At 36.4% G+C, this 18990-nt stretch overlaps 1 protein-coding gene across 1 annotated transcript in view; it reads left to right on the top strand.

The window, feature by feature from the left end:
* The window catches only part of ADGRV1 (adhesion G protein-coupled receptor V1), a 560219-nt gene that overhangs the window by 244389 nt on the left and 296840 nt on the right, over positions 1-18990 (top strand). The window contains exons 80-84 of the mRNA XM_082458333.1: positions 866-1050; positions 6052-6301; positions 6828-6967; positions 8504-8664; positions 15724-15824. Coding sequence (XP_082314459.1) covers positions 866-1050; positions 6052-6301; positions 6828-6967; positions 8504-8664; positions 15724-15824 — 837 coding nt within the window. The remainder of the gene's footprint in view (positions 1-865; positions 1051-6051; positions 6302-6827; positions 6968-8503; positions 8665-15723; positions 15825-18990) is intronic.

The following is an 18990-nucleotide window of genomic DNA, read 5'->3' as shown; positions in this document are numbered from 1 at the left end:
AACATTGTCATAAGTTCATTAGTAAAAATATGTGCAAGTTACAGAGTGTAATCATGTATGCCAGCAGCTGGGGCATAGGGTAGAAATCACAGAAAAAGTGATGACTAATTTGGATTTTGAAGAATTAATAGGGACTCCTCAGGTATCTAGGAGTATAGTGGAATAACAAGTCAGTGGCTTCACACCCATGCTTACTCTGACAGTAAAAATGTGTCGCCCATCATTCATGTGAGGGGTAAAAATTAAATCATGAAGGCTGTTTTCCTCTTACTCCCCTTGTCCCTCAAACAACAAACAACCCAGTCCTTTCAGGTAGGAAGGCTCATACTTACCAATAAAGGCAAGAGTATCAGGAGCCCTTGACTACTCTTGGTTGGAAAAGGATTTTCTCATTTGATGTTTGAGAAATTTAGTGATACGTGGTGGCTTCTGTCCAATAAAAAACAGATAAGAATAAATTTGCTTCTATTATAGACAAATATTCTTGTGTCTGTTTCCTTAGTTGTTGGTCAAAAGAAAACAGAATCTTGGGGTAGGTGTAAAAGTGAGATTAATTTGACTCGTGATGTTAATTATTGTAGTTAAAATTAAGTGACCCATGCAACTGTTTGGAGCTTTATCTAGATATTAAATAGAAAATATTTTGGTGATTATGCCTTTTCTTTATAAAATGATTATTTATGCTTTTTAAAGTACAGATGTATTTGAAATATGATTCTGATGCTAACTTCTCTTAAATTCTTCATAGGTTCATCTTTATTTTTGTTAATGTTAGTAACTGGTAATAAAGAACAAGTTATACCATATATATCATTTAAGCAGTTTATTTTTGAACATATATTTTCATACTTGGATTTTTTTCCAGATAACTGTTGAAGGAAAGAAGCAAGCATTAAGCATTGAAAGCCGAAATCTTTTCTATGAGATTCTTTGTGCTCTTGTTAATCCAAAACGCAAGGACACTAGGGGATTCAGTCACTTTACTGAAGTGACAGAGAACTTTGCGTTTTCTCTACTGACTGATGTTACTTGTGGCTCTCTTGGTGAAAAGTAAGTATCATTTAATAGAATAGCAGTACCTTATATGTATTCCTTAATAGTTTACAAAGTAATATGCAGTACAAATTGACATTTAACTGATGTAACTAAGGATTATACAATCAATACATAGTACCTAATGGGCAAATTAAGTTAATTATTTGAAGAAACATAGAAACTACATCAAGAAAAATTAATTTATACTGTCAGTAATATATTCCTCTTGTTTTGAAGGTTCTTTTAAAAATAAAAATGTGTTATTGCTTACTCCTATTTATATAATGAGTAGAAAATACATTCTGAATAGAAAAAAAAGCAAAATGATTCCAACTTTTAGACATATTTTAGGCCATATTTTTTACTGTGGTAAAATATACATAAGATGAAATTTACCATGTAAACTATTTTTAGGTGTACAGATCAGTGGCATTTAGTATATTCACACTGTTGCAACCATCACCACTTGCATCTCCAGAACTGTCATCTTCTCAAATTGAAAATCTTTACCCATTAAGCAGTAACTCCCCTTTCCTCCCCTCCCCCAGCCCTGGTAACCTCTATTCTACTTTTCAGTCTCTATGAATTTGCCTATTCTAGGCACCTGATAAGTGGAATCATACAATATTTGTCCTTTGTGTCTGGTGTACTTTGCTTAGCATAATGTCTTCAAGGTTCATCCATGTTGTAGCATGTGTCAGAATTTCACTTCCTTTTTAAAAAAAGTTTTTTTAAATTGACGTATAGTTGATTTACAATGTTGTGTTAGCTTCTGCTGTATAGCAAAGTGATTCAGTTATAATATATATACATTCTTTTTTACATTCTTTTCCATTATAGTTTATCACAGGATATTGAATATAGTTCTCTGCTCTATACAGTAGGACCTTGTTGTTTATCCATTCTATATATAATAGTTTGCATCCGCTAACCCCAAACCCCCAACTGATCCCTCCCCCTACCCTTGGCAACCGTTTTTCTGTTCTCTATGTCTGTGAATCTGTTTCTGTTTTGTAGATAGGTTCATTTGTGTCATATTTTAGATTCCACATATAAGTGATATCGTTTGTTATTTTTCTTTCTGACTTACTTCACTTAGTATGATAATTTCTAGGTCCATCCATGTTGCTGCAAATGGCATTATTTCATTCTTTTTGTTTCTATGTAGTATTCCATTGTATATATGTACCACATCTTCTTTATCCATTCCTCTGTTGAAGGACATTTAGGTTGTTTCCATGTCCTGGCTATTGTAAATAGAGCTGCAATGAACATTGTGGTACATGACTCTTTTTGAATTATGGTTTTCTCAGGGTATATGCCCAGGAGTGGGATTGCTGGATCATATGGCAACTCTATTTTTAGCTTTTTGAGGAAACTCCATTTTGTTTTCCATAGTGGCTGCACCAACTTACATTCCCACCAATAGTGTAGGAGGGTTCCCTTTTCTCTACACCCTCTCCAGCATTTGTTATTTGTAAGTTTTTTAAGATGGCTATTCTGACTGGTGTGAGGTAGTACCTCATTGTAGTTTTGATTTGCATTTCTCTAATAATTAGCCATGTTGAGCATCTTTTCATGTGCCTGTTGGCCATCTGTATGTCTTTTTTGGAAAAATGTCTATTTAGATCTTCTGCCCATTTTTTGATTGGGTTTTTGTTTTTTTGTTGTTGCGTTGTATGAGCTGTTTGTATATTTTGGAGATTAAGCCGTTGTCAGTTGCATTATTTGCAAATATTTTCTTCCAGTCTGTAGGTTATCTTTTCATTTTGTTTATGGTTTCCTTTGTTGCATAGGAGCTTGTAAGTTTGATTAGGTCCCATTTACTTATATTTGCTTTTGTTTCTATTGCCTTGGGAGACTGACCTAAGAAAACATTGGTACGAGTTATGTCAGGGAATGTTTTTCCTATGCTTTTCTTCTAGGAGTTTTATGGTGTCATGTCTTATGTTTAAGTCTTTAAGCCATTTTGAGTTTTTGTGTATGGTGTGAAGGTGTGTTCTAACTTCATTGATTTACATGAAGTGTCTGTCCAACTTTCCCAACACCACTTGCTGAAGAGACTGTCTTTTTTCCATTGTATATTCTTGCCTCCTTTGTTTAAGATTAATTGACCATAGGTGTGTAGGTTTATTTCTGGGCTCTCTATTCTGTTCTGTTGATCCATATCAACTTTTAGACATACTTTAATATACTGTTAATTGTGCTTCTCCCTGGAGTTTTGGTTCAGTTTCATCCATTTGGAGGCAGTTTTCTGAATGTTGTTGAACTTCAGAATCTGTTGTTTTAGAACATATTGTTGAACTTCAGAAATGTTGTTTCATGGCTGGAGTTTCAGGGCAGAGAGCAAGCAAGAGGAAAAGGAATAAATAAAATGTGGTTTGTGTTATTAACTATATAGTTAATTTTGTAACTATATGTTAATATTCTCCACTTCTGGTGTTTTATTGATAAATTACATTCATAAGGTAAATTGGATCATTGTAGTACAAAGACCTAAATCATGTTTTAATTCTGTTTGACTTAACATAAAAATAGCTCATAATAGAACATGGTTGGAAGTTGATATTTCCCTCCAATTTTCACAGAGTACTATGTTATTTAAAAAACAATTATTGTTATTTAATGGGACATGTCTGATTAAAAGTGTTGTTCAGTGAAGTCAAATATTTCATAGCTTTACATAGTCCCAGTCCTTTCTCTTTGTTTTTCTATATTTATGCAAGATCACCAGGATGTTGAGATAGTCATAGACGTGAACCATCTACCCTGCTGTGCATGTTGATTCCATCTGTGCTCTCAAAGGCCTGGTGAGAACTCAAAAGGGTATAAGATGCACAAAAGGAGTGGCTTTTTCTGTCTTGTTGCCTAATGTATTCTCAGGGCCTAGAACAGTGTCTGGTACATGGTAGGTTGTCAGTGGTTATGGTATAATGAGTGAATAGAATGAATAAAGGAATCAATACTTTTTTGGCCATGTGCATCGTCCCTGTAGACTTGCTGTTTCGCATGTGTAATGGCAGTCAGGCAAGAGGAGCGAGCATGGCATATTTGGGGAAATCATCAATTGGGGAGATCATCTACCTTTAAAGATTGAATATAGAATACGTTAGGTAGGGTATGTGTATGTGTGTGTAGGAATCCGATTTAGGATTTTAGAGCCGTCATGTTGAAGACTATGTTAAAGATGAGTTTTTTTTAACTCAGGGAACTCTAAAGATGTTGACCATTCTAATATGCATTATTTATACATTGTCTTAAGCAGTATTCAGGGGCATCTACTGAGAGTGAAGGGTTTGGGAATAGAGCAGGGATATTGAGGACAATGATGGTATCTAGAACAACCATTTGGAAGCCAAGTAAAAACAATGTCAAGTGGCATTGAGGGTCTGACTGAAGTCGGTCATTGTGGATTTGTAGTGGTGCCAATCTACATGTGAGGTTTTCCCCCTCATTTAAGCCTAGGTGTAAAGCAGATTTGGGGATTGATCAAAGTGAGTGCATTGGAAGGGCATGGATATAGGAGGTTAAAGTGTCAGGGAGAGTGTAGTTGTCGTCAGGCCCTCTTAAGGGGCCAGGGATTTGACACACTTGTGTCAAGGTTGGGTAGAGTCACTGTACATGTTGTGTTGGTCTCAGAATGCCAACGTAATGGGGTCCCTGATAGCGCTGATGGGCTAAATATCAGAAGATTCCAGGGTGGGTGGGTAGGGGGGTAGGTTCACTGGTCTCAGTCACATTGTACCTGGTCAGGGGTGGGGAGGTCGACAGTGGCAGCTTTTTAGCTCTGAGTCACCAGTGAAGATGTAGGAAGCTAGATGGGAAGATGAAGAGATGAGCTTTTTATAAGCTGTTGTGGAGGTCCAGATGGCCTATATGGATTGAAATGTTTTAATAGGAGTCTTGGACACAGGGGTCTAGAGCCTGGACGAATGGCTGGACTAAAGATAGATGTTTAAAGGTACCAATTCAAATGTGGTAGTTAAAGATTTTTTTAAAAGAAAGTATATAGCTAGAGGAAAAAGTTGGCCCTTACCCTTTCCTTTCTTTTTCAAATCTTCTGTTTAAAATTCTCAACTCCATTTCCCAGGTTAGGGGCCTTGACGAGGTATTTGTATCCATGATATATTTATACATATTCAGCATCTCTTGTGGCCCATGTAACTTTTAAAACTTAATGCATGATTTTTATCCTAATATATTCTCCATACTTTTTGAGGCAGGTTTCAGGTATGATTCACCTTTGTGTCTCTTCATTGTTTGCAAACATGATAGATCCACAGAAAAAATGTATCAGATTTTTTGGAGGACTGGTTACAAAATACAGATTCGTAGAACCTCTAGCCTCCCCCAGGCAAGGTTTCTGATTTAGTAAGAATGGGATGTGATCTAGAAATCTGTATTTTAAAACAAGCTTCAAGGTGATTTCAACACACACTGAGGTTTGGAAGCAATTTCACTGAGCACGGGATCTCTTGCCTAGGGAATGTTGAAAACAGAGTTGTTAAATGGATAAAGATCCCTGCTCAGGGCTGTTTCTTTTATCAGATATATGGTTAAATTCGAAATGCTCTGATGGCTTAGAAAGGGGTGAGGTAAACTTGATGAAAACATGGCTGTAGGTATATAAGTTTTATGATATTCTTGAATATAAAGCAGAGTTTCAGTTTAGTGATGCATCCTTTCCTCAACCTATTCCACCAATGCTGATGTGACTAATACAGAAAAGTACATTTTATAGCCACAGATCTGATATCTGTGAAACAGCTTTCAAAAGCCCATGTTTTAGGTTATAAGGGGGATCCGGCAAGGGGATGCAGAAAGTTCTGTGCAGAAAATCCTAACAGTTCACCATAAAAGAACTGAAAGCACATTCTCTTTACTGCTCCTGGGTAGGTAGTGTCATGGTTATACATAAAGAACAGAGCTCCAATGTGATGAATTTTAACAAATATGAGTAGATATACATATGCATATGCATGCCATTTTAGCAGAACCCTTGCTTTTCTGTCATAGAAGCAAAACCATCCTTGACAGTTGCCCGTATTTGTCCATACTGGCTCTTCACTGGTACCCTCAGCAAATCAATGGGCACAAGTTTGAAGGAAAAGAAGGTGATTATATTCGAATTCCAGAGAGGTTATTGGATGTTCCGGATGCAGAAATAATGTCCGGGAAAAGTATATGTGAACTAGTCCAGTTTACAGAGTATAGCAGCCAGCAGTGGTTTATAACTGGAACTAATCTTCATGCCCTGAAAAATAAGGTAATCTATCATTTAAAGAATTACGTGGTTAGAATCTGATTTTTCCTTAGCAAACATATTCCTCAGGATACATTCACTTGATCAGATTTGTGGTAAGTGCTAGACATGGCGAGCTAATTACGAAACATGTCCTATCTTTATGAGCTAGTTGTAGAATGTTTAGTCTCAAAAATAGTTGGAAATATTTCCTTCATGTTTTATTAAGTAAAAATATATATATAAGTGGAGAAAGTGAAAAAAAAAACATAGCTTTCTCTAATGCTATATTGTATTGTATATCCCGCTTGTGATGAAGTCTGACAATGAAAGTCTGTCAGCTGGAGACTGCTCAGTAGCTGGAGTAGAGGTAGAATGTTTGCAGTGGAAAACCAACCAGACGCCCTGCATTCATAAGCTATGAATAATAGTGACAGTAAGCAAGTAGCTAAAATGACTAGAAAAATGAAGCAAAGTTCAGAATGGGAGATTCAGTCATGACATTAATTTGAAAAAGTCATTACATTTTCTATTCTTTTTGGCATTTTAGGTATTATCTTTGAGTGTGAAAGGCCAGAGTTCACAACCCCTGACCAACAACAATGAGATTCTCTACAGGATTTATGCTGCTGAGTCTAGAATTGTTCCCCAGACACCTCTGTGTCTCCTTTGGAATCAGGCTGCTGCAAGGTACTTGTTAATAATTCTTTAAAATCAGAATTTGTTCCTTCTCCATTCCAGTATCATTAAGCCCAGTTTTTTTTTGTACTGAACATAGAGGTCTCAGGTGAGATTTTAGACTGGAGAATAACCTCTACACTAAATGAGACAAAGCAGCATAGGAAATGGTCTAGCCTTGCGCAGGTGGCAAATGCAACCAAACAATTTAAATATGTGTTTAACACATTATGTACTCCTTTATTATTACAACTTTCATGGGACTTAGTGTGAGTTCTGCTCAATTCAGATAACCTCCCTGTGGTTATTGGTTAATTTATTGAGCAGGGAAGGAATTTCTTTTGACCCCTTCCATCTGGGCTTGTGGTTCTGGATCTGCTGCTCTATGTTTAGAGGGATTAGTAGGGATTTATAATTCTAGCGCACATATGACTTGGACTACATTTTGGGATTAAAGCCATGCACAAGAATGGGAAGAAGAGCGTGATTCTTTCTTTAACTCTCCTTGGCCTAAAACATGTTTCTGAGCACTTCTCTCTCTGGGAGCTCAACCAGGGCTGCAGGGTCAGGCATTGCTGGCGTAGAAGGTTTAGGGTTCAAATCAGTCACTAGGTTCTGTTTGTTACTGACTTACAGCCACACCAACTAAAATTCTAAAGAGGGTTCAACAGCTTAGTTGGGTAACCAACTGTCCTTCAAACACCAAAACTCTCCTTAGTCTCATTGTGAAAAAATAATTTTCCATTGAAATTCCTAATGTCCGAGGACACATCTTAAACCTAATACATAGATACTCTACAATCCTCAATATATAATTAATACTGAATGTTTCAAGCTTGAATCTGCAGTTGGGATTAAGAAGTTTTATGTCCTTAGAAAAGTAAAGGGACCAAGAAGCACTGGAAGAGAAGAGGCTCAATCGGTAGTCACTGAGGGATTCTCAGAGGGCATGGAATGTGACACTATATTTGCTATAATCATAACAGTTATTGTGGTAAAAGCCAAACCTTATAGAAGGAAACACCTGAAAGAACCCTGGGAAACAGTTACGTAATACACCTGGCTCAAAATCCAAAAAAGATGAGGAAGGAAACTTAGAAAAGCATGTAAGTAATTTATGTGGTTCAAAATAAAGGAGTTGTGAAAAATGAGGAAGGGTGAACACTGCACATTTGATGGCTGTGTTGACCTTTTGGTATTCTTGAATGCTAGGGAAGAGTACTTTCTGTTGAACACCTTGAGTGTGTTTGCTTTAGATTAGGTAGGGACTGCTAATACTGCTCTTTTGCGAGGACTGGCTTCTTCGGTGTTGGGAATGCTTCTGCAGGTTTAGTTAGTATTTAGGCTGCTTCTTAAGGTGTCTGTGGGATCTGTTGTATCATGTCTTGGACAAGATGTTCCCTCCAATGTTTCTTCTTGAAAATGTGGTCTGCTTACATCTTGAGTAAAGAACACTTAGGTTCAGTAAGTTATTTTTTCCTTAAAAGCCATCTCAACGCCTAAAGTATTGATGAAAGAGGAGTAGTGACGATTGTGTTTTTGCCCTAGCTGGTTGTCTGACAGTCAGTTTTGCAAAGTGGTTGAGGACACTTCAGACTACGTGGAATGTGCCTGTTCATACATGTCCGTGTATGCAGTCTACGCCCAGACTGACAACTTGTCTTCATACAATGAAGCTTTTTTCTCTTCTGGATTTATATGTATCTCAGGTGAGTTATAGTATTTTTGAGTCAACAATTTAAAATATCGATGAGAATAAAACCCGTTTTCCCGGAGTCCTTTTATATATGCAAGATGTGGGCGTACTGTAATTCATCAACACTAGGAGAAAATAAACTTTCCCATGGTCTTGGTCATTAATTCATACAGCAGTTGTTTATGGAGGACCAACTTTGTACTGAGGGAAAGGGAAGAACAAGACATAGTTCCAACTCATCCGTAATATAAAGTACAGTGTGGGATAGAAGCTAGATAGTAAGAAAGGGTATAGTTGATAGTGCTGTGATTTAGAAGGCAGATTCTGCAGTGGAATATCAGGATTGTGTGAGATAATATAAACAAAGCATTTTGTATTTTCATTAGAAAATAAACCTATCCCTTGGGTTGATTTGTATTCTGCAGTCTAGAAGCTCTGAATATGGCTTAACCACTATGTTAAAAAAGAAATTGTCTTTCACCTTCTACATCTAGGTCCCATTTCTGGCAGGAATAGGAACTTGAGTTGTGTTTAATGGCTGTCAAACTATTTACCTATAACTTAGCTTTGAATAACTATGGAATTATTCTCATTTGCTGTTTTGATTTTGTGGTTGGGAGTCTGAGAATTCCTTACACTATATTTCTGTCCCCACCCTCATCCGTTCTGTGCCCTGAGTCATCTTTTACAGACGTACAGCAGCTTCTGTGAACAATATGCTATGTAGAGGACTGGGTATAGGGTAACTCTGAAGCCAAATGGCCTGGGTTCAAATCCTGGTCCTGCCATTGGCTAGTTGTGAGACCTGGGCCTAATACCTCCATTTCCATACCCACAATATATGATTTTAAATTGTGTTAACAGGGTGGTAGATATACTAACTCAGACATTCTGCTTGCATGATATTTTGTATGTAAATGTGATTATCATTGAATTTATGTCTTTTACTTGGTGTACAAACAGTCCCCTAATAATCTTTATCTATTAGGAAAATTTTGTGGAGGTAGAAGCATGTAATTAATTATTCTTCTTTGTCCTGGTTGTTAAAATCTTTCCACTATAATTTAATATTCTGTGTCCTAGTTAAAATATTTGCACTATAATTTCATTTTATAAAGTTATATATTTTCCCTAATGTATCTTAATTCTAAACCTAACTTAGATTCAGTAGCAAAAGTTAATAATTTCTTATTCTTAAGAGCATCTTCCATAAGAATGATGTTTCTTGCTTAATAGCTTCTTCTAGGTACACAGAGTTCCAAAGTCAGATGGAGACATCCTATTTTACTTTGATGCAATCTATTTACAGAAATTTCATAGACTGATGAAATAGAGCCAAAAGGTAAAATGCTGAAATAAAATCTATTTAGATATCATTTCATGTATTTCCATAGAGACATAAATCTAAGTGCTAATATAACCCACAAAAATCCTTTGCTTGTTCTAAATACTAAACATCAAAGCAAAGAGCTTTAAAAACTAAAGAGAGAATGTTACCTTGATTTTTTTAGAAGACTAGCAGGACTGTAAGATATTTCCTGAGAGAATTGTTAATAAATATGCATTTTTGCAACTAACTCTTGAAAAGACTGCATAGATTTACTCATGTATTTGAGAACCAACACCCAAATATTAATATCTACATTTATTACTTTCGACTTAGACTGACTCATATTTGAAATTATTGTTTTTTTCCCCTCTGTCCATGACATATTGTAACATGGATTGCACGTTCTGTGGATCAGGAGACATAAAGTCCTATCTTTGTGCTCAGTTTCAGCTTCTGGGGAGGATGACATTCCACCCCTCTGAGGGCCCCCAGGAACGAGGCAAGAGACTTTCATATATCTTACATACACATTCTCTAATTTAGGTCAGGCCACACCAAATATCCCTCTGAATTTGGAAGCAATCTGACAAACTCTTTTCATGAAATGTGGTAACATACAATTAGACAGGAATTAAACCCTTTCTAAAAAACGTCAGGATAGATCACAGTGTATCTGTTCCAATTCTGGTTTACAGTTCTGGTTACTTTACTAGAGCAGAACAACGAAAATGATCCAAGTGTATGAAATGGGCATGTCGGCCAAGAAGTTAATAATCCTCCATTTAGAAAGGTGAAAGACTAGGCTATATACCTGTGACTTTTAAAATTGTAAACCAGTTTATCAATTTCCAAGAAATTAAAGTTATCCCTTAAAGCTAAAAAAAGATAGCGAGGATGAGTAAATAACTGTGCACAGCAGTGTAACGTTATGGGACTCGCCTCAAAGGTGATTTGGAAGAAACACAACTTACAATAACTTTAGATGATAATGCCTTAATTTTATAGTTATTGAGGAACCTAAGCATGGTTTGAGGTACTATTACTATTTGGAGAATAATATCAAAGAAACCTGCTCTGCTTCCCATAACTCTGTTGATGTTGGTCTATCAGAGGTAGACATTGGGTTAAAATCATCCTAATTTTGACTCTGGAGTACAATCCGTATGGCCTTATGAACTTAATGAGACCCTGTAACGTTCCGTAATCCACTTCGTTTTTAACATCAATACATGAACTAGGTCATGCTTGATGTACTTGTAGGTGGGTGAGTCTCCTGTTTTGAAGTGCTTTTAAGCTGAGACCTCACATTTGTTCTTTTTTGTTCTCTTATGGTGGAGAAATCCTTTAACACATTAGTCAAACTAAAGCTTTCCCTTTTAAATGATGAATAGTTTTATTTACTCTATAGATTACTAAGTATATAAATGCCAACACAATGTCATTGTTTACAGTAAGTAACAGGAGATAATTGTCTATAAATTGCTAAATACTAAGACTTACAGGATAAGTAAATCAGCACAATCCAAAATACTTTGAAGCATGCTTATTCTTTTGTTCAGGTTTATTAAACTGCAAGACTATTGTAAAAAAAAAAAAAGAATATTCTAGTTGTGCTTTTATATTTTACAAGCTGATATTCTAATTGTTTTTCTAGAAAAAAAAACTCTACCACCCATTTATTTTTAATTATTTTTAAATATAAGAGATATTTACTAAATTTCTGTGTCAGATTCTTCTAAAGATATTAAGTTCATATTCACAGTAATCATTGTCCTAAGATAGCCATTATAATTATAATTATCAAAACAGTTTCATTCTATCAGATGGGGAGTTATTTACAAGAAGAATCGAAAAAAATGTCAGAACTTAAAAAAAAAAAGCAGTTTTAAGGGGTCACTGCAGGTGATAAAGAAGTCAGAGAGCTTAGTCTAATTCTGACATGGCATAAAAATGTTGGATTTCTCTAGCTCTGTATCGATAATAACATGTATTGTTTAGGATGGCCCTGACTGCAAGTGACAGAAAACAAGTCAAATATCTTCAAAAAGCAGAATTTAGTTCCAGGGTTGATTAGTTCAGCACCCCAGTGGCATCATCAGGGGCCCAGCCTCCTTACATTTTTCTGTTTTGCTCTCCTCAAAGGTTTTATTTTATTTTCTCCGCCTTGCCCCTACGTGGTCTTGAGCTAGCTGCAGCAGCTCTAAGCATCCCACAACTCTGCCTAGGCTTGCCAAGGGAAAAGCACTTACTTGGATCCGGTTTTAAGAGCAATGAAAACTTTCCTGAAAACCACCCAGTGTGTTTTCCTGCACATCTCTTTGACCAGAATTGTGTTCTGTGACCTTTCATAAACAGTCTTGGGACAGTTTAACACAGCACTCTCCAGTAGATCTTTCTTCGATGATGGAAATGTTCTGCCCTCTTCAGTGTGGTGGCTACTGGCTACATCTGCTTATTGAGCCCTTGAAATATGGCTGGTACAATTGGGGCCTGAATGTTTAATTCTATTTAAGTTTAATTAATTAAAATTTAAATAGCCACGTGTGGCTAGTGGCTACTGTATTGAACTTCATAGGTTACCCAGAGGTTGGTCTCCTGGCAACCTCTTCCCTCTGGAGTAAACCCTTCCCTCTAATACACAGAACTTGTGTACTCTAAGGTGTTTCGTATTGACTTTTGTTCACCCTAGAAAACTTTCCAGGATTGACAATTTTGTTTTCCTGTCCTTAGCTTATTAATAGCTGTAATCAAGAGGCATCATGCTGAGGGGAGAGCTGCAGCAATATGGGAATCAATAGAGATGAGCAACAAAAAGTAAAAAAGGTGACAGTTACAGCTAACATTAGGTGGGAGAAGAGAAAAAAACCTAAGCTAACAAGCGAATAACTGATTTAATAATCTGGTGATCATTTGGTTTTTAGATTGATCTGTAGAGAAGACAGAGATACATAAGTAAAGCAATACAAAATTTATAAATATTTTAAAGAGATTTTCATGGGAAAAAGTATTAATATTTGGCTTGTGGAGGGATAAACTTCAGTGATTTGGACAGTATGTCCCATTTGTAAGTGATGCCAAACAGTAGAGTTATTTACTGGATATCTGTATTTATATACAAACAGTACATATGTATTTACACGTGCAAACATTCGAATATTCTATAGATAGATAAGATCTTTGGTCCACTTTGGTAATAGCAAAAGAATCCAGCGGTTCTTTAGAGTTTTTCTTATCTAAATCAAAGATTATCAATGTTATCATTTTGTTAAGGGTAATTTATCTTCCATCTTACTGTCTAATCGTATAGAAAAGTTATTTGTGTTAGTAAACAGATTAATTGCTTTTTTCCAACGTATTCTGTAACCTACATAGTGCTAAGGAAAAAAGCAAATGAAAATTATTCAATCAGCAACTTGTTTTTCTACATAATTGCCAAGGAATCAGTTTTTACAGACCTGTTTAGAGTATACCTTTAGGTAATACCTGGAATTGTTATACTTTATTTTTTTAAAATTCTATTTATGATTATACCTTTTTGTACCCTGTGATTTACATATTAAGGGAATTTAAACCAAAAAAAAGTTACAATTTTTAAAAAACTGACTTGTAAATTTAAATTATGGATGCTGAATACAGCTCTTCAATATCAGATAAGAAAATAAAAGAAAAATACTTAGCATATAGTGTTTAGGAACTTGGTAATTGAAGTATTTATTTCTTTAAATCTAAGGTATTCAGTATCTCTCCCAAGGCCAGTTGAGGCTAGGCCGCTTGAGGTTTTTTTAGCCGCATTCATTTCTCCTAAATAAAAAATGCATCTAGATAACCATCATACATTACACTTACAGGCTAATAGAACCTAGCGCACTTTCCTGCCACTGGCTTTGAATCCTGGACTGCCACCAGGTGTCATGCTAGCATTTTAATTGAAGCTTAATAGACTTAATTAAATATTCTTGATCTGGTCAAGTTTAACTGTACTAAATTTATATCATGAAATGGGAGTATAGTGGAGAATTACCAAGTTAGGGGAAAAGGCTGTGAATAAGCTCTTCTTGTGAACTAGAAAGAAACAGCTGACTCAGGAGTATTTCTCCTTTGCCCAGCCCTAATCCCCTTGCCTCACATTGTTACCGTCCACCACAGTAAACTCACAGTAAAGCACATATTTGTGATCATGTGGCCGGCAATGAAATGAGACTTCCAAGGCCCTGCTTTTAAGTCAGTGTGGTAACACACACAGACCCACACACACGCACTCATACACACACTCTCACACTCAACCTGAACATTCAGTTTAAGGTGACTCTGACCATCACAGGAAGTTCAAAGTGTACATTTTTGAGTTTGGAGCAGCAGCTTAAATAGTTTATAAGCTACCTAAGTAAAAATGCAGTTTCTGGCTATACTGTGTAGCTGTGTGGGAGGATTGGGCAGGCAGCCCCAGGACCTGCACACCTGTCCCAGAACACCTCATGGCAGCCTTCCTAAAAGTGGATTACTCCGGATTTCTTGGCCAAATTTCTAGGCTGAAAGCCTTGGCTAATGCAAAGCCTCACTTCCTGTGTGGAACTTTGTCTACCTAATGCAAACGTAAACATACTGAAAGCTTTTCCCAGAAGGATTTCTGAGAGGCATTTTTGTGCTGACAATTAGTCACAGACCCCGTGTGGGCATTTTGCAGATGCCCCCAGTCCACTTATGCCAACATGTGGTGTACGTACTTGAGAAGTTTGTTCCATGGCTTCAGAAAAGATAATGAAGAAACAAAATGTTAAACATATGCAGGATCTCCTGTTTGCCACGGAGGCGTTGATGAATGAGCTAATGCATGCAGAGTACAGGGCAAAGCAGCATACACAAGCCAGTTGTTATGTTTCAACACTTCTTAGACGAAATAACCCTACTGAGGATGAGAGTGGAGTAAAAGGCTTAAGTGGTAAAGCAAATAGGTTACTTTGTGCAGCACATTTAAATTTTAAAAGGCAGGAAATATTTTTAAAATATATATACGTTCTACATTTAAAACCTAACATTAAAAGAAATTTATACAAGTTGCAAGATAAAAGATTTATGGGTTAGTCCTGAGATTCTGATCTTCTCCTTGAAGTAGTATAGGTAGGTGAATTCAAGTAGATTTAAAGAAAATAAGAATAATGTTCTTCACACTACTTGGAAATGTAGATGTTTAGGTTAAAAATCATCTCAGTGAGAAAGAACACATTTTGTTCCTGGTTTTGGCACCCAGGAGCATAAGGTTGCTTTAAAAATTCATAATCACCACTGTTGTAATTACATAATTATTTCTAGTAGACAAAATGGGGTAATTACCAAACCTGAGTTTTGGTAACACCATTCACAATTTTATGCCTGAAAAATCCTATTCACCTCCCTAAATATCTCTATTTAGCCAAGCCACCTGATCATGGAAAATTAGATTGGAATTTGATTCTTTTCTTAAACAGTAAAACTTGTCTAAATTATTAATCTGCTTAATTTGTGTTTTCTTTTTAGTAGGGAAGTAAACAAGTAGATATTTGAAATTTGAAGTTAACCTTTGGGCTTAATAAGTGTGAGGATTTTATATGTCTTGTCAAGTGGAGTGGATTAAAATTGGAACATGAATGTTCCCTGAGATGTTGTGCTATGCGGCCTTATGTGCTTACCTTTTCCAAAGATTTTACCATGCTTCTGTTTATTCATGGGTTGTAAAACCACACATGGGCTTTTTTGTTTCTACAGGTCTCTGCTTGGCTGTTCTTTCCCATATCTTCTGTGCCAGGTATTCCATGTTTGCAGCTAAACTTCTGACTCACATGATGGCAGCCAGCTTAGGTACACAGGTAAGAGAGCGCTGGGATTTCCCACTTTCATGTGATGTTCATGTTTCTTCTTCCGTGATCCTTGGGTTGAATATATAAGTAAAGTTTAATCTCAATTTAGTTGAAATAAGCTTGTTTAAATTGTAGTGGAAGAGGATGGGGAAGGAGAGCAGTAAGAGGAAATGAGAGTGTCAGGTCTAAAAAGTGTATTTCGTGAACTTTCTACAGAGAAATACCTTAGTGTCACCGCTTACAAGAAAATAACTGCTGCTTATCTTGATGCATCATATTGTCAGTTTATGTATTACTAATGTGTATATATGTTAAAATGAGCACATTTTAATTTAATCTGAATAAAATATGCTCTGTTACAGATCCTTTGTATGGAGGGCATTAAAATAATATATACTGTTTATTTATTTATTTATATTTGGCTGCATTGGGTCTTTGTTGCTGCACGCAGGCTTTCTCTAGTTGCGATGAGTGGGGACTACTCTTCGTTGCCCTGTGCGGGCTTCTCGTTGCGGTGGCTTTTCTTGTTGCGGAGCACGGGCTCTAGGTGTGCAGGCTTCAGTAGTTGTGGCACGGGGGCTCAGTAGTTGTGGCTTGCGAGCTCTAGAGCACAGGCTCAGTAGTTGTAGTGCACGGGCTTAGTTGCTCCGTGGCATGTGGGATCTTCCCGGACTAGGACTCGAACCCGTGTCCCCTTCATTGGCAGGTGGATTCTTAACCATTGCGCCACCAGGGAAGCCCAGAATGATATATACTTTAAGACATCTGGATAATATATTTTGCTTCATTTAATATTATAGAATACAGTTTGGTAGAACATTCTTTTTTGAAAAACCGTTTCTATGGCAGAAGAAATAGTGTGAAAAACATTGAGTCATTCATTAACATGCGTTTTAAAGCATACAGTTTAAAGCCCGGAAAGCAGATCAAAAAGATGAAATTAAATGCCTTTTCTGTCCATAAGGTATTCACAGTCTGGAACAGTAGATGTACATACAAGTAACTCTAATGCAGTGTAATTAGTGTGAACACAGACTATTTGTGAATATAGTTGAGGACTTAATATTTCTGCGAAGGTAAGGGAAGTCTTCACAGAGGAGGTGATATTTGGGGTGGGCTCAAATGAGAAATTCATGCAGTTTGTTGATTAGGAGTAAGATGGGCATAGACATCTATATAAGCAAACAGGAAAAAGCATAATCACTTCTACTTGAAGACTGTAATTACAGTTTCAACTGGAAGAATACACTATATAATGTTATTATTGAGAAAACTTTGTAAAATTGTTTTATAAAATTTCCTCTTTTCTGGGTAGGTGGGTGCACATCTGAAGTGCAGAAAATGCTGGTGCCTGATTGCATGCTGGTGTATGCATGTGTTCAGTTTACGTAAATTTATTGTGCCGTCCTTACACTTAGGAGTTGCACGCATTTTAGAATGCTAATGGCATTCTATTGACCTCCAAACAGAACCTTTAAAAATAATACTAGAGGAGGAGCTGAAATATAAAATGGAAGATTATCTGGGACATTGGACTTCTCTTGCCTTTTTTGGTCCCAGGAGTGAAAATGACATGAGTAAGTTCCATAACTCTTTTTTAGGGAACAATGAAGTGCTGAATTCTAAGTAGAAGATCCCAGATTGTGCTTTTAAAGTACCTATGAACTATGAGAGGTAACAGCTGTTACCAAAGGGGGGCTTACATTGAGTTTGACAAGACTATTTATATTGCCTTGGTAGCTATCTTAGTTGTCTGATCTTGCCTTTGCTTCTTGTATTTAAGATCTTAGAAAACCCGCCTTCCATAATTAGAGTTTACTTGGCTGTATTCATCACCCACTCTGGTGATTTTTTGGCAGCAGAATTTGTACAAGTCTTAATTATAGAACCATAGAATTACAGACAACTCTTCAGTGTCCTAGCAGACAAATTTACTCATGTCTAGGGATGTAAAAAAAAGACAGGATTTATATCTTGGGATACTGCCTTCAGATTCACATTATACTTAACATTAATTTTGGAGAAAATAGTCAAATCCATGTTATTCAGTATATTTTTAGAATAGATAAAGCAACGTGGCATGAAAAATCCTACAATGTATGACTTGTCACGTGACATAACTAAAAAGGAACTTCCGTAGTTTATTTTTGGCAGGAAGAATTGTTGATAGGTTGTGGATAGAAAGTACTGTTTGCTCAAAATGTTTTACCTATCTACTTTGATTTTTTAAAACACTCTCTAAATTAAAGAGAATAATTTTCTCCCTTAAAACCTTTTAGCAAAGCCTTTGAAAAATTCTTCGACTCTCCAAAAAAAGGAATGAAGCTGACTGCAGGAACTTGGGCCTACCCTTTCATTTATGAATTTTAAAATCACGTTTATATCTCCAGTTACAGAATCTTGCCAGTGGGGGGATTCCAGTTCCAGTCTTGGACCTCTCATTTGGGATCCTCCATCAACTATACGTTCACATTCTTATAGTTTGTGTCCTATAGAGAAGTCTTAAAAAATACAGTTTGGCCTATGGGTCTTTGGCTAAAAGAGTAAAATTTCTCTAGCTGACCTCAAGTGTTTGAGTTGTGAATACTCTGTAGACAGGTCTGCCAAGACCATTTGGTTTTAAATCTTTATTGCTGGCCTAGGACTAAGTCGAATGGCTTTTGTGGAAAGGGGAAGAATGAAAACGTAATGGCCTCTGACTTCCTTTCAGGGCAGTGTGTCAGTGAGGGAAGCAGTCAGCATCAGGAAAATGTGATAGTCTGTATTTCTTGAAACATATATTGTATCTAACGTTCTTCCTTTAAAAGGCAAAAGATTCTGCTTTAATTTAGAATTTATGTCATTCAAGCATCTTTGAGAACCACTGACTATAAATTACCAGCAGGTGGCAGTAGAAGTTTTTTTTTTTTTTTGCAAAACTGGTTTTTAGTCTCTAGCAAAGATGGAGTTCAGTAGAGAACTTGAGATATTTTCACAGCACTTCTTGCACTGGGCTAGAGAGTGTTCTTCTGCAGCTTAGCAAATATGCATTTGTGATTTTCTACTTTTCTCTTTTTTTCCCCTTTGTTCAGAATTGAACTAATGAGTCTGAAAGGCACTGTAAGAAAGCTTGGGCATCACTAGCTTGGACTATATCTTTCTGTCATTTATCATTTACAGTTAAATTCAGGGATAT

Source organism: Balaenoptera physalus, assembly GCF_965194825.1.
Source record: "Balaenoptera physalus genome assembly, chromosome: 3".
NCBI lineage: Eukaryota > Metazoa > Chordata > Mammalia > Artiodactyla > Balaenopteridae > Balaenoptera > Balaenoptera physalus.
The sequence above is the reverse complement of the archived record's forward strand: the minus strand, read 5'-3'. Positions and strand labels throughout refer to the sequence as shown.